The sequence below is a fragment of the Carassius gibelio genome, chromosome B2, assembly GCF_023724105.1.
Source record: "Carassius gibelio isolate Cgi1373 ecotype wild population from Czech Republic chromosome B2, carGib1.2-hapl.c, whole genome shotgun sequence".
Taxonomy (NCBI): domain Eukaryota; kingdom Metazoa; phylum Chordata; class Actinopteri; order Cypriniformes; family Cyprinidae; genus Carassius; species Carassius gibelio.
In genome coordinates, this window is record NC_068397.1 from 15,745,911 (window position 1) to 15,767,454 (window position 21,544).

The window sequence follows — 21,544 nt, forward strand, 5'->3', positions numbered from 1 at the left end:
AATAAAAGCTATCGCTCACACTACAGCACTGGTCCCACTCAAACCATTTTCTAGACAATACACACACACACACACACAAAAAATTAACCTTGCTACATCTTAATAGGCACCACAAGATAGAGACTTTGAAAGATGTTCTTTTGACTTTTGCATCGCATAGTTCTAGGAACTTAGTTCTGAGACTCTCCAGCAGGGTGGTTCTTTAGAAAATATTTCTCCCCCTGGCCATTTTCCTGCTTGCATTCACACCGGGAGCAGGAACTTTGGCCCTGTCCCAAATGGAACACTTCATGTGCACTTTTAGTTTTGCAGACTTACAATGGCTGCCGCATATATGTGTCCGTTAATTCCACAAGACTGAAGGGTGTCCCATTTGTCATTTTAGCTTCCAGAATAGTGCTTTTGTCCCCTTTGTGGCTGCTATGGGCCCTCAATACGCACTTCTGCCAAGCCCGCACTGAAGCGAGCGCCACAGCAAACTTCTACTCGACAGTCAAAGTGGCATTACGTCACGAAAGTGTGGACTCAGAGGAAGACAGCGGAGGTGCCCTTTGGGACAGGACCATTGAGGCAGCTTACAGCTGCATCTTTAATTTGCGTAATTTACATATGTCAACAACAGGTGAATGGAGAACACCATGATCGGAGCTGTTTTTGTTGTCTGTTTTGGGTTTCGTGATAACGGAGATGGAATGTAAATGCACAATTTATGCAACTGAATGAGCAAAAAGTAGGGCTATAAGAGACAAAATCTCCTTACAACTTGCAATGTTACATATCTGGGATGAGAAAAGAACACAACACTGCATTGTTCTGCATATATTCTTCTCATTGCGATAGTGGTGATTCCAAGCCATTCCGTGTTTGTATTTATTGTCTTGTTTTAGTTTCTTGTTTTCATAGTCTTGTGTCAGTTTTATAGTTTTCATAGTCTAGTCTTTTCCTTGCTCTGCCCTCCTTCTCGTGATTTGACACGTTTGCTCTGGTTACTGGATTGCACCTGTTGTCTACTTCTCTGGATATTGTTCGCTTGTCCTAGGATTATTCTTGTCTTGCCCTCTATATACCTGTTTGCCATTGTTTGACCCATGCTTGTTATGACCATGCCTCTGTCCAATAAAAGCTTGCACATGGATCTGCATGTCTCCCATCTCGTCAGCCCCGTTACACTAATGTTTTTTGGCATAAAAGAAAAACCTACAATTTTGGTCCACACAATGTTTTTTTGGCTATTGCTAAAAATATACCCCAGCAACTTAAGACTGGTTTTGCTGTCCAGGGTCACATATTAGTAATTCGGTCATTCATCTCTGGTGCACTACTGCAGGCTAAGTTTCAAATCACAATTGATTTTAATCGAAACATGGCTCAAACTAATGAAACAAATTAAGCAACAGAGCTGGCTTGAAAGAGCAAAGCACTTATGTCTCTATCATCATTGCGAAGTGGAGAGCATGAGAGCTATATATTCTTTACCAAATGTCTCTATCTGTGACGCAAGAGCCAGTGTGCACTCCAAGGTCTGCATCTTTCATTCAAGTGACATGGAAAATGTATTGACACATTGGGTCTTGCATCTGTGAGCTCAAGGTAAAAAAAACAAAAAAAACAAAACAAATTTGAATCAAGCATTGTACAGTCAACGAGACACCAGATCTGAAGACATTATAAAAGCACTATACTGCAACACACACTATAATTCAAGTATGAAGTTATAGAGACTCAATCTTTGAAGATCATATTGTTCTCTCACCTGGGTTGACCTTTGGGTTCTTGTTGCACATGTGTGTGTCACAGCAAAACGGATGTTTGCCGTTGTTGGAGGGGGCGCATTGGAAAGGCCTGTCCCGTGGGTATAGATCATCCAGCTGAATGCACTGACTCTCCTGGGCCACAAATTGTCCGGCAGACTTTGCAATGACAGCAAAACACAGGCCAGTTGTGTTGCATGTCCGATTTACACATCGCTCACAATAGCACAGCAATCCTGATTCAGAAAAGAGAGATAAAGAGATCCTAGTTTAGGAGACATTTAAATAGTTATCTTGTTAAAGGAAAACGCCACCATTTTTCCATATTCCACTATGTTCTTCCCTCAACTTAAAAGAATATGTACCTCTCTGATCTCAGTGTGTGCACCCAATCACTGGAGCACGTGGCACCAATATGATTTGAATGTTTAACATAACACTGGGACTGGTCACTTGTCACCTCATTCACTCAAATATACAGTTCTATACTGTGATCAATTAATCTTTTGAAGTACAGATATTTCATGTAGTCTCTCAATAATTCAGTAAGATTGTACATTGTTTGTCATGCCAATAAAATATTACATTTCAAACTCAACACAAGGTCATAAAAACATTGGGCATAATAAATAGAAAAATGTTCTAAATAGTTAGGCTGCCAACTGCAGTTTTTCATAAAATCTATCATGCCATTATCAAAACTTCCAAAGAACGTTTTCCATTATCAACTACACAAAGAGCTAAATCAGTACAGACACAAGTTATCCAGAATTGCTAATGGTGCAGCTTGCACATCTAAAGTTTGAAACCACATTTAGCAATGTATTAAATTAATATACGTTGTTGCCTACACAAATCGATGTTGCCAAACTGTAAACATGACCTAAACTCAACATCAGTTCAAATCACTGAGCATGTCCTGTTAACCGGGTTACACAGGAAGAAAAGACGGTCAGCGTAGCTCCCAGACGCCGTCTGAAGCCTAGTGCTGTGGAGATTCAAGGACACAAACCTGCAGAGACAGCAGCGGCCAAACCTCGAGCAGCCACAGGCCTCAATTAAACCAGTGTGTGAATTCAGACTGAAATAAGCTGAGAGATGCAATAAACCTCTTTTCTTGAAAGGAAAACACATGATTTCAGGGAGAATATATGCATACAGTAGGGGAGAACCGTTGCGTTTGGTTTGTTTCACGGTTTGTTGTTCCAAACCTGTATGACTTTCTTTTGTGGAGAAATCTCAGTTTATTTATTTATTTTTGTTTACACAGAAGAAGTCAATGGGGTCCAATGCTGTTTGGACTTGAGGGTAAGTAAACGATAAGAGATTTAGATTTTTACAGTTTGCATTGTAGAACAGTCAGAGAACTAACATTACATTTACAGACACATCTATATCCCTCCTCTTTCGCACTTCCCCATAGACTGTTGCTTTCATCAACTTTATCTCTTGATGCAATTTTCCATGCCTCTAAAATGGCTGATAAGTTCCTTAACCCAGGGCAACAAAGACCATGTAGATAAAAATCAGAGGCCAAGCTGGATAAAAGCACAATGGTCTCTTGAGACAAATGCAGTTAAAAATCAATGTCATCATCATCTTTGACGCCTGCTGTTTTATTCATGAGAATGTAAGAATGTACGTTCCTCATTGGTGTATTTCATATGATGTTCACTATTATGACAAATGTGGTCTCTGGTTAATGTTGAAATTAATCATTTTTACCAAAGGTCATGTCATTAAACTAACTTGAACCGTACCTTGTAATAACCTTTTTATTAAAAAAGAAAATCCACCTGTAGATTATCCTTGAGAGAGTCGTGTTCTCAATGTTTTTAGGAATATCTTGCACTTCTCTAGTGTTTTATAAACCTTTTGGTTAATTACAGTGCAATTTTGTTGACAATATCTCTCCTGCTTGCTAAAAAGAATCGAGATGCAGATAATAGCATGTTTAGAAAGAAAAACAGCAGGAGAGAATACAAATACATCAGTGGTAATTGGACCACCATCCTAAAATTTCATGAAATGGAAAAATAGACACAGACTGGCATTTAAGAGAGATAGGAAAATATCCAATGGACATAGAAACTCTAAAGGGACAGTTACCACATAAACAATTAAGTTACAGTGGTAAGAAAAGGATTAGTGGTTTATCTGCATAAACTGGTCATAAAACACAATGTGCTCAAGCTAACAACATACAGTTATGATCTTTCTTGTCTTTAACACATCCCATTTAACATTCACAGTGCTGTGGAAAAAGTCTGTGAACTTTGTTAGTGACTCCCTTCATTGTTGTCCCTACTTGTAACCGATTTTGTTAATTACGTTTTTGCAATATCATATTTGTCCATTTAGTACTGCCCTTCAGAAGCCATAGAAGAAACTAACATTTTCCAAGAAGACAAAATAAGCAGAATTTATCCCAAATCATCCTGTTCAAACAGTTTATGCCCCGCCTCTTAAAGGGGACATCAGATGCTAAATTTTTACTTTTACATAGTGTTTGCAAATAAGTCTGAGCAGTTTGTGGACACAACCACCTTAAAAATGCATTCACTCTTTTTTTTAATCCCCAAAAAAACCTAAACAGTCCCAATTATCAATGATGTCATACTGCTCAGGTCCCGCACTCGGCACTAAAAGAAATAGCTCATTTTCATTTATAGAGTCATGCTCCGAAATGGGTAACTTTTGTTCAGGAAAAAGTGTGTTGTTTTACATGACCATTGTGGAATTTGTGGAAATTATTTAATGTAGAAATTAAATTAGTTTTTCTGTATTATTTAATATTAATATATAAAAATATTAAAGTAATATTCCATCCCTTTAAATCCCTTTAAATCAAACTTGAACTCTTAAAGTTCTGAGAAGATACTGGTATTGACACAGAAACAGCAGTATTTGGCATGTTTACTACAGCAAGTCACAGAACAAACATTCTCAAGAAAATATTTCAATTTGAAAAAATATATACACGCTGTTTAGTTTTAGTAAAAAAAAAAAAAAAGTCTACTAGCCTTATTTGTGAAGGACATCAATCTCTCTCACACACACACACACACACAAGTCTTACAAGGAAGTACCATTTTGCCTAATTAAAAATAAAAATCTAAATCGCATCTCATCTGACAAAGCAGTTTTGTTGACCTTACTGCAAAAAACCCATGTAATGTTTCTAACTTAGAGATTTTACATCAAGCAAAGTTCCAATTAAATGATTCCCTCAGAGAAGAGATAAGGAGCAGAAAGTCGAACAAAGTGTTTCACTCTGTGCCCACTGGGCTCATTATGTATGCAGTATATGCTGCGAGTAGTCACAGTCATTCCTCTGAATGAAGTTGTAAGTGTAACCAATTTCAAAAGATTATATTGGGTTTACTTGTTACTGATAAACCCATGACATTAAATAGTTTTTTGTCCATCTCCACAGAAAAAAGGGAAATAATTACTTCTGTCTCTTAGCAACTAGTTACAGCACATTGCTGAACCCACTGCTTTCAGTTACCTTTAAAAATCCCATTACGCACTCAGAGCCTCCACCCATACAGCCACCTCACCTCAATGTACCACAGAAATGAAGCATGATCAAATTTGTATATTAATGTATGTATGTAATTTATTAAAATGTTTAATATCATATCTTATATTTGTAATATCTGGTCTGCCCTATTTCCACTCTGTTCATCGGATCAGCAGTGATGATTATTCAAATGTACTAAAATACAACACAAGATGAAGAGCTCATGTTATGGCTGGGTGTCTCTTTACTCACTGGAGTAACACTGGAAATTCTTCAGGCTAGAAAAAAGGAAGTGGGCATGTCCAGACAGCACAGACTAGACCACATCCATGTCAGTGTAATGAGTAATAAACGAGTAAGCTGGCATTTCTATTAGCGGCCTACTTAATACTAAATTCAAACATGCTTTTGTTTTGAATGACTGGAAAGATCTGATCAGATTTGTAGACTAGACCCCTTGGAAGTAGGAATAAAGAAATAAAATAAGTCATTTAAGACTCAATGAATATTGAGTTATCATTTGAAAAACCTTTACTCACAGAGATTAGGATAAGCTTACATGTTTTTGTGGAGGAAAATTATTGAATCCACTGTAGATGGCTTCAGCACGTTCCTGCACTCACTTATGGTGCGTCCAGCAATATAACCCACTGGCTCATTATACTCATTATAAACACGGTCAAAACATTTCAACACCTCAGACTTTTCTTTAGTTGCTTGTGCAACCAAAACATAATCGCCAGAGGCAAGCCTCCGTTTCACCTACTCAGCATAGGCTACATTTTCGCATCTTTCTCGCGCTAATCGAAACACATCACATGACCGCTCGTTTACCTCGCAAACTGGAGCGCAAGACCGAGCCCGCGTAAGATTATAGAAATTAAGCCCGAACGCGTCAGGTCCCATCGGGTTCGTGCAAAGATCTTCTTCAGCTCTAGTAAGGCTGGTTTAAAGGGGACATGTTCCTGATGGTTTGATACATCAAAAAACATCATAATTTAGAACAGGCAATTTTCTGTCCTGTTTATAACTGCCCTCATCAGAACCCTCTGTTTGAATAGACATGGCAGATTGTAGACCCTGAAGTACACGTCCGCCACTATGACTGGCTAACAGTTATGTATGTTTGACTGCATACATCCTTCGTAGATGGACGTTGAGGAGACTTAGGTCAAAAACATAAATACTCAGTACATATCAAACCATCTGTAATAAGAGACAAAGCAACAGTGACCATATAATAAAAATAGTTACTTACACTTGTGTGGTGCAACATTAATGTCAGATCCAATATAGATTGTTTGGTTTCTGTGTAGACCCGCGTCCACCTCTCTTGTTTACACTACATGCGTGAATCAGTGGGCGGGGCTAAAAACATGCAGCGATGTAGAAGCAGGCATACATTTTCTTCTGCGGAGGCGATAAGCAGTACAAATCATAGTCATTTTGCCAGACTGGCTTCAATATGAGCTGTTTAAGACCAATGAAAACATTTTGAGTTCTGAAACTTACAGGATGTTTTTATAGTACATGACCTCTTTAAGCAATTTTTTTTCAGCAAGGTGTGTAATAATTTAAAGTTTTATTATTAAAAACTCAGATATGCTTTACTTTAACGTGGTAATTACTAAATTTTGCTTTGTAGTATCAGAGGACAGTTTAAAGCTCTAAACACATTTCCTTAGTCATACGCACATTGAGCTTGTCTGGAGGACGGAGTCAGACATCCTAAGCTGCCAAGTTTGGAGAACATTACACAGAGGAGGCTGCGTCCAAGCCAGTCGCCTGCTGTGAGTCACACTCAGAAAGACACTGTGGCCAGCAGCACACCGCCACCAACTTAATTTAGATTACCACAACAAACGGACATTCGATCCTCTACCACATAACCAAAACAAACAATGACTGGAGGAATGCGATCATAAAATGGGCAGAAAAAAATACTACTTAGAACATGTGACACACGGCAGCCACAACGGCACTTTTATTATAATTTTTTTTTTATTAAAAACATTCCCAAACGCATTAACTGAATTATTATGAAATATCTTGATTCTCACTTTTAAAGATTATGGTGATCTATTAGGCAATGGTCAAAGTAACCTAATAATGTAATCTATTAACTATACATAAAAAACCTGTATATTTACTTAACATATGGGTGACATGCCATAACATATTTTTAATAAGACTGAGTTCATATTTAATGTGAATTTAACAAGTTAATGGGAATAAAAACATTTCGAGTTAGGCTACTAATCATAACACTCTCGTTGTACAGAAAGTGAGCAAAAGAACATTTACATTTTATCAAAGAACATTTTCACTGACATTCTAGTTCAAGCACTCTCGAAAACTCCCCATTAAAATCACTGAAGCTGTTTACACTATGAAATTAATATCCTACAGATTTGTACACAAATTTGCACTTTCTCGTTTCTGACAAGAGATTTGGCCAGAAAGAGGTAGTCTATTCAGACAGTCAGTGAATGAAGAAAACACATCTGATTGGTCATTGCATTCATAAGCTCAACAGCATTGTGTGTGATTGGTTAATGCACAGTGCTGTAAAAACGCGTCTGTCTCTGGTTCAGTGCCAGCCATCGAACGCAGATTTGACTTTTGCAGCTGATATGATATGCTGAAGCGTTATAATCACACCGGTGTGATTGTATCAAATATACACAATTATTTTTGTCTTTTGGAAGCTGCATTCAATATCCACTTGGCTCAAAAATCTGAGGGGGCACATGTATTGGTTGTTAATCATTGGCTGTTAATTTGTTGACTGAAATGTTTCCTGGGAATTCAATTTCAGTTTATTTTCTGTTGTCTAAAGTCAATAACCTGCTCTTTAAACATCCACGTTGACCCTCTGCTATTTCCACATGAGAGAATATGCTCAGGCATGCACGGATCTCTCTGTAAACCACAAACCAACCTCGGCTCTCTACTGTATGTCTTTCTCTTAGCAAAGGTTCACATCTGTCCATCAGTGGCAGTGTCCACAGAGGTTACTCATTAATCTTTTAACTGCTGTGTGTCTTTAGCTCAAAAAAGAATTCCTAACCCAGAGGGAGGGGCTTGGGAAAAAAGAAGAGGAAAAAATGGTCAAATTTCCTGAATGAGTAGGACACGACATGAGTTCCTTGGACTGACTCAGAAATCTTCAGTCTAAATAAAGAAACTCAGAAAATATAATTAGAGAGTTACTGCAACTGTCCTAATGTCAGTCCAAAAATGATTCTAGTATCTACAAAGGTCTTGTTTACACCGGAGACCTGATCCCAGGGCACCAAAAACTGCATACATTATTTCCCCCACTAAGGACATAAAAAATGAATAAATATACAAATAAACTTGGGAGTAAAAAATATGTGTACTGTCTGCACCCTCTAGACCTTGTGTATGTAAAAGCATTTTGGTAACTCTGGAGGTGTAGTAACAATCCAAAGAAAATGAGTAAGACGTTCTTTACATTTACACACATTTCAAATAAAAATCTGTGCTCAAATAACTTTACATGCAATTCATATAAACAATTGAAAAGGCATTAAAATGTTATGTTTGAAAAAGTGAAGACTGGTGATGGATGTGCTGTTTTGTAAGATGTTTCCCATGGGATTTTAGTCTGGATGGTGTGTATTTAATGGATTTCTCGGATCCTACAACTTTCAATTCCTGTGGGTTCTAAATTCAGAAATCTTATTACAGAGTTAAAGAAAACATTTAAATAAAGACTAGTCTCTGATGTGCACTCGACTTGTGAGAGTTGGCCTGGCAAGACTGTATAATGACAGACACTGCCAGACACATTTGGTAGTCAAACGGACCATTAGTTTGTGATTGACTCTGATGCCCATGCACTGATCTGTCCCATGCAGGTGTGCTAATAGAGGCAAGGACAAAACCAGACTGAAATACCCAGAAAACAGAGGACTGTCCCACCGAATCCTGATAACAAAGATAACCCATGTGACCCTAGTGAATTATGCTGTGCACATTTAATTTTTTTACATTTCAGTCTAAAATGACTTTTTAATACTCCAAATAATCTGCATCAGTGATTTTGTTAACAGGACATATCTAAACATTCTTAGAGCAAAACTCCATTAACAAAGGAAAAACAATCTGCTATAGTATAAGAACAATAAAAGGTCTAATCTATTAAGATATCTCTCAAAAATAACATTTCATTTCATTTTGAGTCTTGTTTTATGGATTTTCAAATACTGATTAAGAAAATATATTTTTTTAGCAGAGGAATTGAATTGGCAAAGGCAACTTTCAACTGTATCAATACACAGTATCCTGTGTATGGATGGCAACATGCATATGAAAATTATATGCAGATGTGATGCAAAAAGAGCTGTTGCAAGCTCCCTATATGATAATTTCTGGTATTTTGGAGTAAGAAATAAAGCTTGTGCACAAAATCTCCCACATGGATTTATGAAGTGTATTTTGTGCAATTTGTGGCATACACTACATTTTTATACATTTGAAAACATTTATTCAAAATCTGCAACTGCATACGCATACTTAGATGAAATTTACGCAAAGTTTTATACATGAGGCCATCTGAGTGATCTGATCACAGCTTATAAAGGGTCATGCTTTTTTGTTTTATTAATATATTGTATTATTTAATACACTTCTTCAATATGTGTGCATTAACAATAAAATTCCGGCAATACTAATGATGCTGAGTCAAATGAAGATAAAGATTTGTGTTCTCGCGTCTGGAGTGTTTACTGAACCAATCAGATAAGAGTCAATCGAGAGTCAGCAAGAGCCTCATTTGATTAGCTGCAAGAAGAATGTCCCACCTCCCACTCACGCTTGCACATCTGAAATCAGTGAGAGAATCGTGCCAAAAGTGCAAGTGCAAAGTTGCATAAATACATCAGGTTATTTGGGGAGCATTTTGCCCCATGCACACAAGAAGTAATTTAGTCATTTGCAACAGTTTATTTTTTACACACACACACACACACACACACACTGATTTTACATGGTCAGTCCGTTTTCCAGTTCTGGATACGAATGTTTTCGCTTGCAAAATGCTGGCTAACAATGCTTTTAGCTGTATTTGGGCGAAACAACAGTCCCAAAAGTGTAAGTGTGGAAAAATGGAAGTCAGAAGATTAAAGATCATATCTATTTTGCCTAAGCATAAGGTTGCAGTTTCATAATACATGAACTACACTTACAAAAAAAAACACAGTAAAAGTGTAAATCTTTTTTTCTTGCACTAGAAACGTGATTTACAATTTTACAAATATACACTTGCGAATGCAAAATGTATTTACGCTTGTGTACACTTTCACAAATCTTACCCTGCACATGCAAATCTTTTAGGCATCATTTTAACACCATACATTACTGCTTACATTTGGTACATGTGTATTAGACCACTTGTGATTGAATTTTATTAAGGGGACCCTTTTTACATCAATGTATCTTTCAATGTTTAAACAGGAATAAAAACTCACTGGCTCTCAAATATAATTGAGGTACAAGAGAGCAGCAATAGAACTACGATGTGGCTCATGTGTTTCAGACCGCCTATGGGTTTGGGGTAATCAAAACCCATTCATGTAGTGTTGTTAGAACATAATCTTCCAGAGCAGATATGAATGCAGCTTTCATAACAGGGTCTCTCACAAAGACAAATCTTTAGATGTGTGTGATTTAATGTGGTCCATCATGTACTTTATAATGATTACACATGACACATAAATAGACAAAGACAATATATTTTCATTTGTATCAAAGAGATACATTGATTCTGAATGCGTTTCTCACAGACTGGCAAAGGAGTATACTTTAAAGGCTTATGCATTCAACTGTTTGAGAAAAGGAGCTTTGTGCTCATGTATCCTACTTATCTCATTCGGCACAAATCCAAATATTTAATGTTTCTATATTTACTATCTGAATGCTAAACTTTTATTTATTATGTAAATTATAGGCTTTGTACTTCAGTTCCAATGGTGACACAGAGGCGTGCGTGCTGATGTTCGGTTCACTGTATTTTATTTCGATAAAGTACCAACTGTGCTGTCAAGTTAGCAATGCTGGAACTGATGTGTTTTCTGTGTCTGTGTGTGTGTCTGTGTGCATGCATGCGTGCGTGCCAACGCAATCACTTCAACTGTTTCCTTATACCATCAGAATCAACTTTAAACACTTATTGTCTTATTAATAATGCATCGCTGTATAAAGGTCTGCTTTTATTTTTGTACAGTCACAATGAAAACAAAATTCTGTGCTTTTGTAAAATAAAGAAAATAATTAAGATGTGGCTTTCTGCCATTTGAGTGTTCTTTCTGTGAAAAAATTAAGCCTGTCACAGAATTGAACTGAAACTCAGCATAAATAGTTTTTTCCCCTTGTTTATCTGTAAACTAAATCAAATATATTTCAAGAATGTATTTCTTGTATGTATATATGTAATGCAGATTATATATTTAACATGACATAATAATATTAGTACTTTCACATCTAGGTGGAATTATTATTATTATTTTTACTACTGTACATTTGAAATAAATGAAAAGAAACTGATCGTAGTATATATATTTTTCTGTTGTATTGAAATCGTATCGAACCGTGAGCACGAAAAAAGAGGTACGTACTGAACCGCAACATTTCTGTATCGTTCCACCCCCAATGCCAATAGAGAGAGAAAGCCAGCACAAATCTTGGCAGCGGCAGGTCGCAGCATCACTTAGATGCAAAAGAGAAGATTAAAAAAAAGTTCAAGTGAAAAGTGTTTGAATTTGCAGCACAATGAATAAAGGTTGCTGTGAGATCTAGTGAGATGCATTCACATTCTGCACAGAATCTCTGTTATAAACAGATCATACAGCGCTGACGTAAAAAACCATAAGCAGTAACACTTACTGTAACCATGGTGTTGTGGCAGAAATAGTTGAATGTTATTACATTATTACATTATTATTATCATTTCAGGTTTTGTACAGCCTTTTGAGAGAGAAATGCAAGCAATTTTCAATGACTTAAAAGCATTTCACACAAATGATAACAGTACTAAATGATCTAACTTGAACGTTATGTTCAATGGGATGACCAAAATTTGCCTACAACGAACGACCCGTTTGGACTAGATCCCCGTAGTTCCTGCAGTGACGTCACTTAAACAGTTTTTTGACTAACCTCCGCCCACATGAATACACAAAAAAGGGGGTGTGGTCTTGGTGCGTTCCGACGGAGAAGAGGAACAATTGCGTATGTGTTTGTCCCCATGTCGTCGAAACGCTGTTATTTTCATCTTGGAGTCCAATCACCTTTGTTTGGGCTTCCCAGGGACGCTGTACTTCGAGATCAATGGTTACAATTTTTGTTTAACTCGGTTCCCGAAAATTATAATCCACATGTAAAACTATGTGCAGCACATTTTGCTGAGGACCGCACCCTCAATCTCAATCAGTTTAATGCCGGATTCGCACTAAGATTGTCACTGCTTCAAAAAAGCACGAAAAACGGGACCGTTAACGTAAAATTAAAAAAATACCTGAAATCACCATTATAACCTGTAGATGGCAGCAGAGGAGCAGTTATTGGCTTATTAGTCATTCATTTATACTTTTTCCTTTATATTTCGAAATTAAACAATCACGAAAAAAAAAAACAATAGTCATTTTATATATACATTATATTAAAGATATCAAATAACTTATCAGTAATACAGTTAAAATGGGGAAAATATGTGAATGATTGCATTGCAAGCTGATTTAAGGTATGCCCCTAAATTTTCTGCTTGTGATCCTAAAAGGTTTCAGTGCTCCTAGTAAAAACAGTCTGGAGCCCTGTTATGTGGGATGTACTGTATGCACAGCGCACAAGCCTGTGATAATATGCTAGTCTCACAAGTTTGTTTACAGGAGCAAAGGAAGCAACATTTCCTTACTTTAGCAAAAGAAAACCAGTTTCCTCTTGGCTTATATTGAAAGTTTTCTTTACAAATCCTTGTTTTGTACTTCTTACTCGTGACCAGCATTTTGTTTTGTTCTCTCTTCTGCACTTTGGGAAAAAAAAAAACACCCACCTACTCCCATTCTAAAGCTGGGAAGTGCAAGGATAATTTTTAATGTAACTCAGATTGGATTCGTCTGAAAGAAGAAAGTCATATACACCTAAGATGCTTTGAGGTCTGAACTTAAGGGTGAACTTACCCTTTAAGCTTTTTGGCACATTTTACATTCAAAAATGTAATTAAGCAATAATTTAATTTGTATTTAGGTACAATCTGAATGACAATAAGAAAGCTGTGCTTTGGCTTGATAGCTGAATGCACATGAATAATTGAAATGCCATTAAACAATGAAAAAACGTATGCTCTTAATGAGTGAAAAACATAAAAGGCATTTGTTTGTGTAAAAAGTAATGTAGCTGCTTTTCTAGTCAAAATACAAACAAGCCTCGTCATGTTATCTCGTCATATATCACCAAATTATCTCAATGGGAATTGTTGTTTTCCTTGAAATCATTGCTGTGAGGATTTGAAATTGATGCATGAAGTGTCATTTGTATCCACGACAGATGCGTGTACTGAGAAAACGCCTCTAATAAAACAAACTGTTGCATCCATAGACGTTCAATCATATTAAATGTACTTAACAAAAAATAATGGATGGAATATATCAGCTATCTCAGAACTGATGTTCTGTATCGCATGTTAAGAATACCCTGTGATATTGGTAAGGTACAGAAATAGTCCGATATGTTATTACACCTCAAGTAAACATGTAAAACAGGTTTACTATCAGTCCATATAACTTGATGGCAGATGCATTGAAATGCAGACTTTGATGTCACTCGTGCGTATCGGAAATTAATAAGAACCTGTCTGGGCTTTGCCCTAAAACATTTTGAATTGATAAATGAGTCGACAGGGAGTTTTTAAACGTCATATTATGAAAAACGTCTATCGCCACAAAACACGTGAGAAACAGATGTGTAATGGAAACTGACTGAAGGTAAACTGCTGATCGAGAATGAAAGCAAATCTAGTCAACAGTTTCAGATGACTGAACATTTGATCTACAGGTTGTTATAAATTAACGGGAGCTTTGAAGTATGGTAAATAGAATACTGTGTCGCGATATCCAAACCTCGCGCGGTGCTCCGATTGCATGCGCGAGCCACTCCATCTCATCTCCCCGTCAGATACCGCTCGCTAACTGTTGTGGATGTGACCGATGTCACAGCACGAAAATCAATAAACTCTCATGCCAGCGCACCTTCCTATGACCTGCGCCATATTTGAACACACCTAGTGAACTAGTATTCTGAAAAAAGGAAACGAATAGAACTTGAGAAATGTAAAACGAGGGGAAACTACGAGGTGTTACAGTCCCAAGACTTACCTCGCGCCTCCTGGGTCACCGTGAGTATGAGTAAAGCCAGCAATATCGAGCGACTAAGTAATGTTCCCACGTCCATCGTGGTAGAGATCATTCTTTAGGACTGGTCAGTTTTTTCTCACACATTCATGTAGTCAGGTCTTTGCTTCGAAAAAGAGAGCGTTCTGATTGGTCAGCGCGGAGAAATATGCCCCACCCACAAGTTCACCCTTCAGCAGGGGAGTTCAGCTGTGCTTCAAAACTACTGCGAATCTGTCCCGTGAATGTTGTTTGGAAATTGATCTTATCGTCCCAAATGCAGTTCTTGTGATCAGAGAGATCATGACATAATCATGGAAGGAATTGTACATAGGCTACGCAGCTGAGAAAACAACAACATCCCTTAGATGGTTTTGGTCTCCACATTTACATAATATAATAACATGCAATTATATTTCCTGTATGAAAGCCCTTAGGGTGTCTCTGTGCAGCATTCACAGTCTAAATGCATTTTTTTGTGATGCATGTGCTGCTTTAGATTCAACATTTGTGCTTCCATGACACATAAAATAGGAAATAAAAAGGGTTTGAATCATTATTGTCAACATACTGAGTCTCTATATGGCCAGAAGTGAAAGAACTATATGACCTCTGAGTGAAATGAGCCAGGCCAGACACACAGCCTGAAGGAAGAGATTGATGAGAAGCTATTATCTGCAGTTAGTGGACTGCAGCAAACGTCTCTTTCCTGTTGGTCAGAGTGGAATTGAACTATCTGTATTAGACTGTGCTGCTGATGTACAAAACAGAGGTAATGACATGATGTGATGCAAAAGAAAGAGGCCAATGATGATTTATTATTAAGACTACGTTAAAAGTTGTTTAGATGCATTTTAGATAAACTTGGAAGTGAGGCTGCATTGCAAAAAGTAACCGTAAAATATTATCTGTGTCAAGCTTTGCACTAAATCTTGTTAAAATCATTATACTGTACATTTAGTTTTTTTCTTCAACCACATGTCCTGCTTTATGCATCTCCACTCTGCCCCCTTGTGACCTGATATCTACCAAAAGTGGGGGTTCAGTAAGATTTTGTTTTAAAAGAAATCAATGCATTTATTAAGCTTTAAATTGATTAAAGTGTCAGTAGACATATAATGCTATAGAAATTTCTATTCATCAAAGAATCCACAAAAATTCAACATTAGAATGATTCGTGACAGATTATGTGACCCTGAAGACTGGAGTAATTGCTGCTGAAAATACAGCTTTACCAACACAGGAATACATTACATTTTTAAATATATTCATATAGAAAACAGTTATTTTAAATTGTAACAATATTTCACATTCTTACTGTATTTCTGATCAGAAACATTCAGCCTTGTGAACATGAGAGATTTCTTTCAAACACATTGAAAAAATTGTGCAGACCCAAAACGTTTGAATGTTGTACATAGTCCTATTTACTTTGAGAAGAGACAGGTACATTGAATCTTAAGAAAATCTCCACAATGTGTCTATATATATATATATATATAGTTTCTAATCCTTTCTAAATGTTTGTGTGTATTGTTCTAAACTACAATAACAAAAGACAAGCACACTTACTGTATAAAACAAAACATTTATTCACTGAGCACCATTCAAATAATAAAAAAGGGGAATTCTTTATTACTGTTTCATACTAGAAGATAAACAACGCTGTTACTGACTTTCTAGTACGTCTTTCTAAATGTCATAGAAAGATTAAACAGTGAAGAGTTATAATGTGGTTGTGGCCTCTGTACGTTTTTAGTTTTATGTGCTGCTTTTACATAACAAATTAGACTTTTTGCCTTTCTTAAATACTAGTGTAAATGCAAGTTCACGAAAAGGAGCTTTGTGGGTGTGAAAACTAAAACAAAACAAGAAATTATTAATACAGTGCATTTAAAAACTTCCGAAACTCCCTCATATGAACACAGCATATCCAAATACAGATGTCTAAATATTGGCATTTAATCTGATTAAAAATAAGCATCTTTTATCTATCAACATTTGTGTTTACAAATTGGTAGTTAATACATTAAACACACACAAACACACACACACACACACACACAAAACCTCTGTATTAGTTATTGTGAGGAGGGGCTAATGTCATCTGAGAAGGCACAGAGTAATGCAGTGAATTCATACAATAGATCTACTCTTGCTTGTTGATGTCTGGGTGAGGTATTCTTTGGTATTCTAATAGAACTCGGTGGGTCGTTGATTGAACAGTATCAGTGGGTGATTTATACATATTTACATCATGCTCAGAGAAGAAGCGAAACAACATGATTGCAGTGCCATTTCCCCTGGCTTGTAACTTCTCATAGGAGCTCTCTCCCTAAAAGAGTAGATTGGATATTATCCCAGCCACTGCAGCTCGCTACATCTGCATTACTTTACTTTAAAATTGTCAGCTTTCTAGTTCTTTCCAGTGTTCTGGATGTAGCTGTTCTCAATGCAAAGCACAATGAAGTGGTTTGAGCAGCTACGCGTTTGTTGCCCCAGCAGTCTGCCGGTCTGCAGAAGAGACACCTGTCCCGTCACCGCCATGTCACCCGTCCGCCAGGCCTCACAGTAGCTAGTTGTCATTCGGATGCCCGCGTTATTCGAGCCGTGCCACACCACTTTATGAGGCCTTGAGTCATAATAACATACCATATGTTAATTCAGGTTTGTTAATAATATAAGAAATAATATTACATTTGATTAACCTGAAAGGTTAAAATCGATGTACTGTAGAAATTTATAAATGTATAAATTGTTTCCAGTTTCTGAGGTGTTGAGTCAGAGTAATATACAATTTATTAATTCATGCTTGTTCATATTATAAGAAATAATATTAATGTAGATAACTTGAAAGGTTAAAATATATAGAAATGTAGAAATGTGTATTTTTCAGAATATAAGTCACATTTTTCCAGTTTCTGAGGCCTAGTAACATGCAATTTATTAATTCACATTTGTTCATAATGTAAGAAATAACATTAATTTAGATAACTTGAAAGATTTAAAAGAATGCGGAAATTAAGAAATTAATATTTTTCAGAATGTAAGTCACATTTTTCCAGCGTCTGAGGCCTTGAGCCATAGTTACATACAATTTATTAAGTAATGTTTGTTCAAAATATAAGAAATAATATTAATTTAGATAACTTGAAATGTTAAAATTAGTGTTGGGCACCGATTAATTGTTTTAAAATCGCGATTAATCACATGATTTTCTGCGATTAATGGATTACAGAGATAGATGTGTAAAACAATATATTGTGAGAGGGCCGTGTATTACCGCGTCCCATATGACTCAAAATAATAAACCACAAAGTTAACAAAACAATGCACTCCACTGTGCAGAGAAAGTTAATTATCAGCTTTAATCAATTAATGCATTAACTCGTTAATAACACTTTAACTTGCCCTGCTCTGGTTAAAAGATATGTAGAAATGTAGATGTGTACATTTTTCAGAATATAAGTTACATTTTTGAATTCGTATCTAAAAATAACGGCAGTAAATATAACACTGAAATTTACATTTACATTATTTCCAAATGTGACATTAAAATGTGACTTATACACCAATGTGACATTGACCTAGTGCTTAATTTTCAGAAAATAGGGTGACTAAGATTAATAACTGCTGTGACATATTCTTTGATTGTTCATTGAAATATACCTAATTAATACTGTAGCATTTAGAACCTTACTCAAAGTGTTAGCAGACAAATTAATTTAACACACAAAGGAAAAAAGCTATTTACCAAGCTTCATCTGTCATGACATTTTGTCCATCAAAGGAATAAATCGGTGTAAGTGGATCAAAAACAGCCCCATCGCCAGAGAACATAGCCATCCAGCTGCTGAAAAGCACATCTCCCTAGAGAGGGAAACACAAGAAGCTAAATTTAGACAGCTAAACCTAGGCAAACTACATGTATTGAGAGCTCACTGACCAAAAACACTTGATTAAAATCTACTGTTGCAGGCAAGCTCCTTTACATACTTTAAGGTTCACCACTGGCAAGCTGAAGCGGTCCCCTTTCCTGACGATGCTGGAAATGTCTTGTAGGTGAGAGGAGAGGAAAGCTCTGTAAGTGGATGTCAGGCCCCTTGCACGGGCTTGCTGGAAACACTGATAATCTGCCCCTCGGATTCCATGCATGTCCCCTCTGAGTGGGGCATTGAGTGCCACCAGGTGCAACTGAGAAGATCAAAGGTCAAAGATCATGTCAAAGCGCTCACTTTTTCATATCAATTATTTAGAAAGCAACAAGGTTATAAGCAACCCTTACTGCTGGCACTGAGTGCGAATTCTGTAGAAAAACATGGTAGTCTGGCCGGAAGCTCTTCAACTCCTGACATAAACATTAGATATTCACATCAGATATTAAGATACAGTATACAACATTCTAAATGAAATTAGAGTTTGATTCTAGAATACTGTAACAATTCTCTTGGTTTTGATGAATGGCAGTAAACGAACAAAGATTCTAAGACCATACTGGGGATATCGGTACCAGATATCGGACAGATATTTTGTCATTTATGATTACGATATTCAATATTTAATCAGTTTGATTAACCTTTCTATAATCATTTCCTTGAAGTTTACTTAAAAAGTTAATTTAAAAACAATATATTTAATCTTCAGCAAATCTCGAACAGAATGTATATTATTAACTTAAAAGAAAACTAATACAAACAAGTTAAAATGTAAATATTAGATGAAGAAAAAAATAACTGAAATCATTTAAAGCTAAACAGAATAAAAACCTAATAAAAATGACAAAATAGCATTAAAAAATAACAAGAAACCAAAATTAGAATAAAACTCAAATTACAAAAATAAGAGCTAATTCAAAACATTTATTAATGCAATGATAATATACAAATTATACTAAAATAGCACTGAATTTAAAATGTAAATTTTCTTTATACTGTATATTAAACTGTTGCAATGCCTAAACTCACTTGTAACATTTAAAATGACTGATTTTAAAATAGCATAGGATTTTATTATCAGCTGTGTATTAGTTATCTGTGTAATAATGACCAGTTTATCGGTATATCCCAAAATTTGAATATTGGTACATCCCCAGACTGCAGTATATGTATGACTCATAACGCACCTGGCTAGGAACTCTAGGTACACTGCGGTCGCTGGGTCTGCTCAGGCCTTGTGACAAAGCAGACGAGGAACTGTCTTGAGGAACTGGGATTAGCTCTCCTAGCTAACAACACAGTTACACATCAGAAAACATTTGAATAGGCAGACAACAAGGAGCTAAGTTGCTCTTTTAATTTGGTTTTTAAGAGAAATATAAAGAGTAGATACCTCTACTTTCTTCCAGCCCCCTCGTACCCTGATATACAGTTCACTCTTGTCTATAACATATGCCAGAGTCCCTTCCGCAGCCTGATTGGTCTCTCTTATCAAGGTCTGAATGTTTTTATATGTTCTCACCTGGGTGGCAAAGTAAGCAGTCATTAACTAGACAAATAAAAAAAATGCAAGGCGCATTTATCCTTTTATGAGCTTGCTGAGTTTCGTCCCTTTTAACTTACAGGGTTTCCATTGCCAGGAGCACCAGGCGGTCCTTGAGGACCTGGAGGTCCAGGGAGACTTGCAGCTGAGACAGAAACAAGTGAAATAAAGCAATAAGCCCCAAGAGGCCATGGTTTACAGTGAATTTATAACACCTAGGGGGAATTATAAAATCCCCTTAGCTTTTATAAATTCACTCTAAACCATGGCTTCACTGGGCTTATTGCTTTTATAAAATGGTTATTCCATATACATAATAAGGTTTCACAGAACAAAACCAAGCAAATAATGTGTAATAATATAAATAAAAACAGTATTCTTCCACCAGACAATATAGATGCTCAGAAACAGTTGTGGTTTCAACAAAGTGGTGTCCGGGCAAGACACAGAAGTAAACAAAGGTGTATTTTTTTAGTGTAATTTACAACAGCTTTGACCACAGCTCAACCAATCAGAATCAAGGACTGGAACTGTCCATTTTAAAACAGAATTTTGGTGCATTATTAAGTTGTCGATAAGAAGTTTTAAGCCCTAATAAAGTTCCTCAAAATGACTCTGTTTAAGAATGCGCTCTGCCTAGCCATTTAAAGTTAGGAAAAGTTATATTTTTGCAGTCATGATAAAGTAGTTATTTGTTGTTACCAGAGCCATATGCAGATGGAGTGCCTGGTGGTCCAGGAGGTCCTGGTGGCCCCTGTGGTCCTGGAATTCCATAGCCAGGCAGTCCTGGAGGGCCCGAGGGACCAGTGTCTCCAGGAGGACCAACAATAGAGTCACCTTTCGGTCCCTAAAACACAAAGCGTCACATTGGGGCTGGAATGTGAAAAGACACACTTTCACTTAATAAAATGTACTGTATCATAAGAAGGATAGTTTCAGTTTATGTCTTTTTTCAGATGACTCACCACAAGGCCTGTCCTCCCAGGCAGCCCCGGTGAGCCAGGCAAACCAGGATCCCCTTTTTCTCCCTTTTGCCCCTTGTAGCCATCATCACCTTTAGCACCCTTAAGAGACACACACTCAACACTGTCAACAGCTCAGAGGACAGCTCTGATTGTGGCATAGCATGAATGCACCATTAAACAAGAGTTTGTGCAAATTTTTGTCCATTTTAAGTTTTAAGTGTGATTACAGAATCTACACAAATGCTTAAGGTATTTTTCAATTATATGTGAGATACTGAACAAGTGCTTACCACATGACCATGAGGAAACAAAGGCACTGTGAAGAAAGAAAACAAAGATCATTGTTCAGGTTTAGTCACTGGACTGTCTGTCAGTGCCATATAAACACGTAATGCAAATTTGTTCATATTCATA

General features: G+C 36.7%; 1 protein-coding gene across 6 annotated transcripts in view; it reads right to left on the reverse strand.

Moving 5' to 3' along the window:
• Positions 1-16,259: 16,259 nt before the first annotated feature.
• Positions 16,260-21,544, reverse strand: part of LOC127951082 (collagen alpha-1(XVIII) chain) — a 45,613-nt gene continuing 40,328 nt past the window's right edge. For all 6 annotated transcript variants that reach the window (XM_052548721.1, XM_052548724.1, XM_052548722.1 and 3 more), the window contains 10 exons: positions 21,421-21,446; positions 21,131-21,229; positions 20,868-21,012; positions 20,246-20,310; positions 20,016-20,144; positions 19,810-19,911; positions 18,973-19,035; positions 18,684-18,881; positions 18,442-18,557; positions 16,260-17,319 (listed from right to left, as the gene is read on the reverse strand). In XM_052548721.1, the coding sequence (XP_052404681.1) occupies positions 17,103-17,319; positions 18,442-18,557; positions 18,684-18,881; positions 18,973-19,035; positions 19,810-19,911; positions 20,016-20,144; positions 20,246-20,310; positions 20,868-21,012; positions 21,131-21,229; positions 21,421-21,446 (1,160 nt within the window). In that variant the 3' untranslated portion in view covers positions 16,260-17,102. The remainder of the gene's footprint in view (positions 17,320-18,441; positions 18,558-18,683; positions 18,882-18,972; positions 19,036-19,809; positions 19,912-20,015; positions 20,145-20,245; positions 20,311-20,867; positions 21,013-21,130; positions 21,230-21,420; positions 21,447-21,544) is intronic.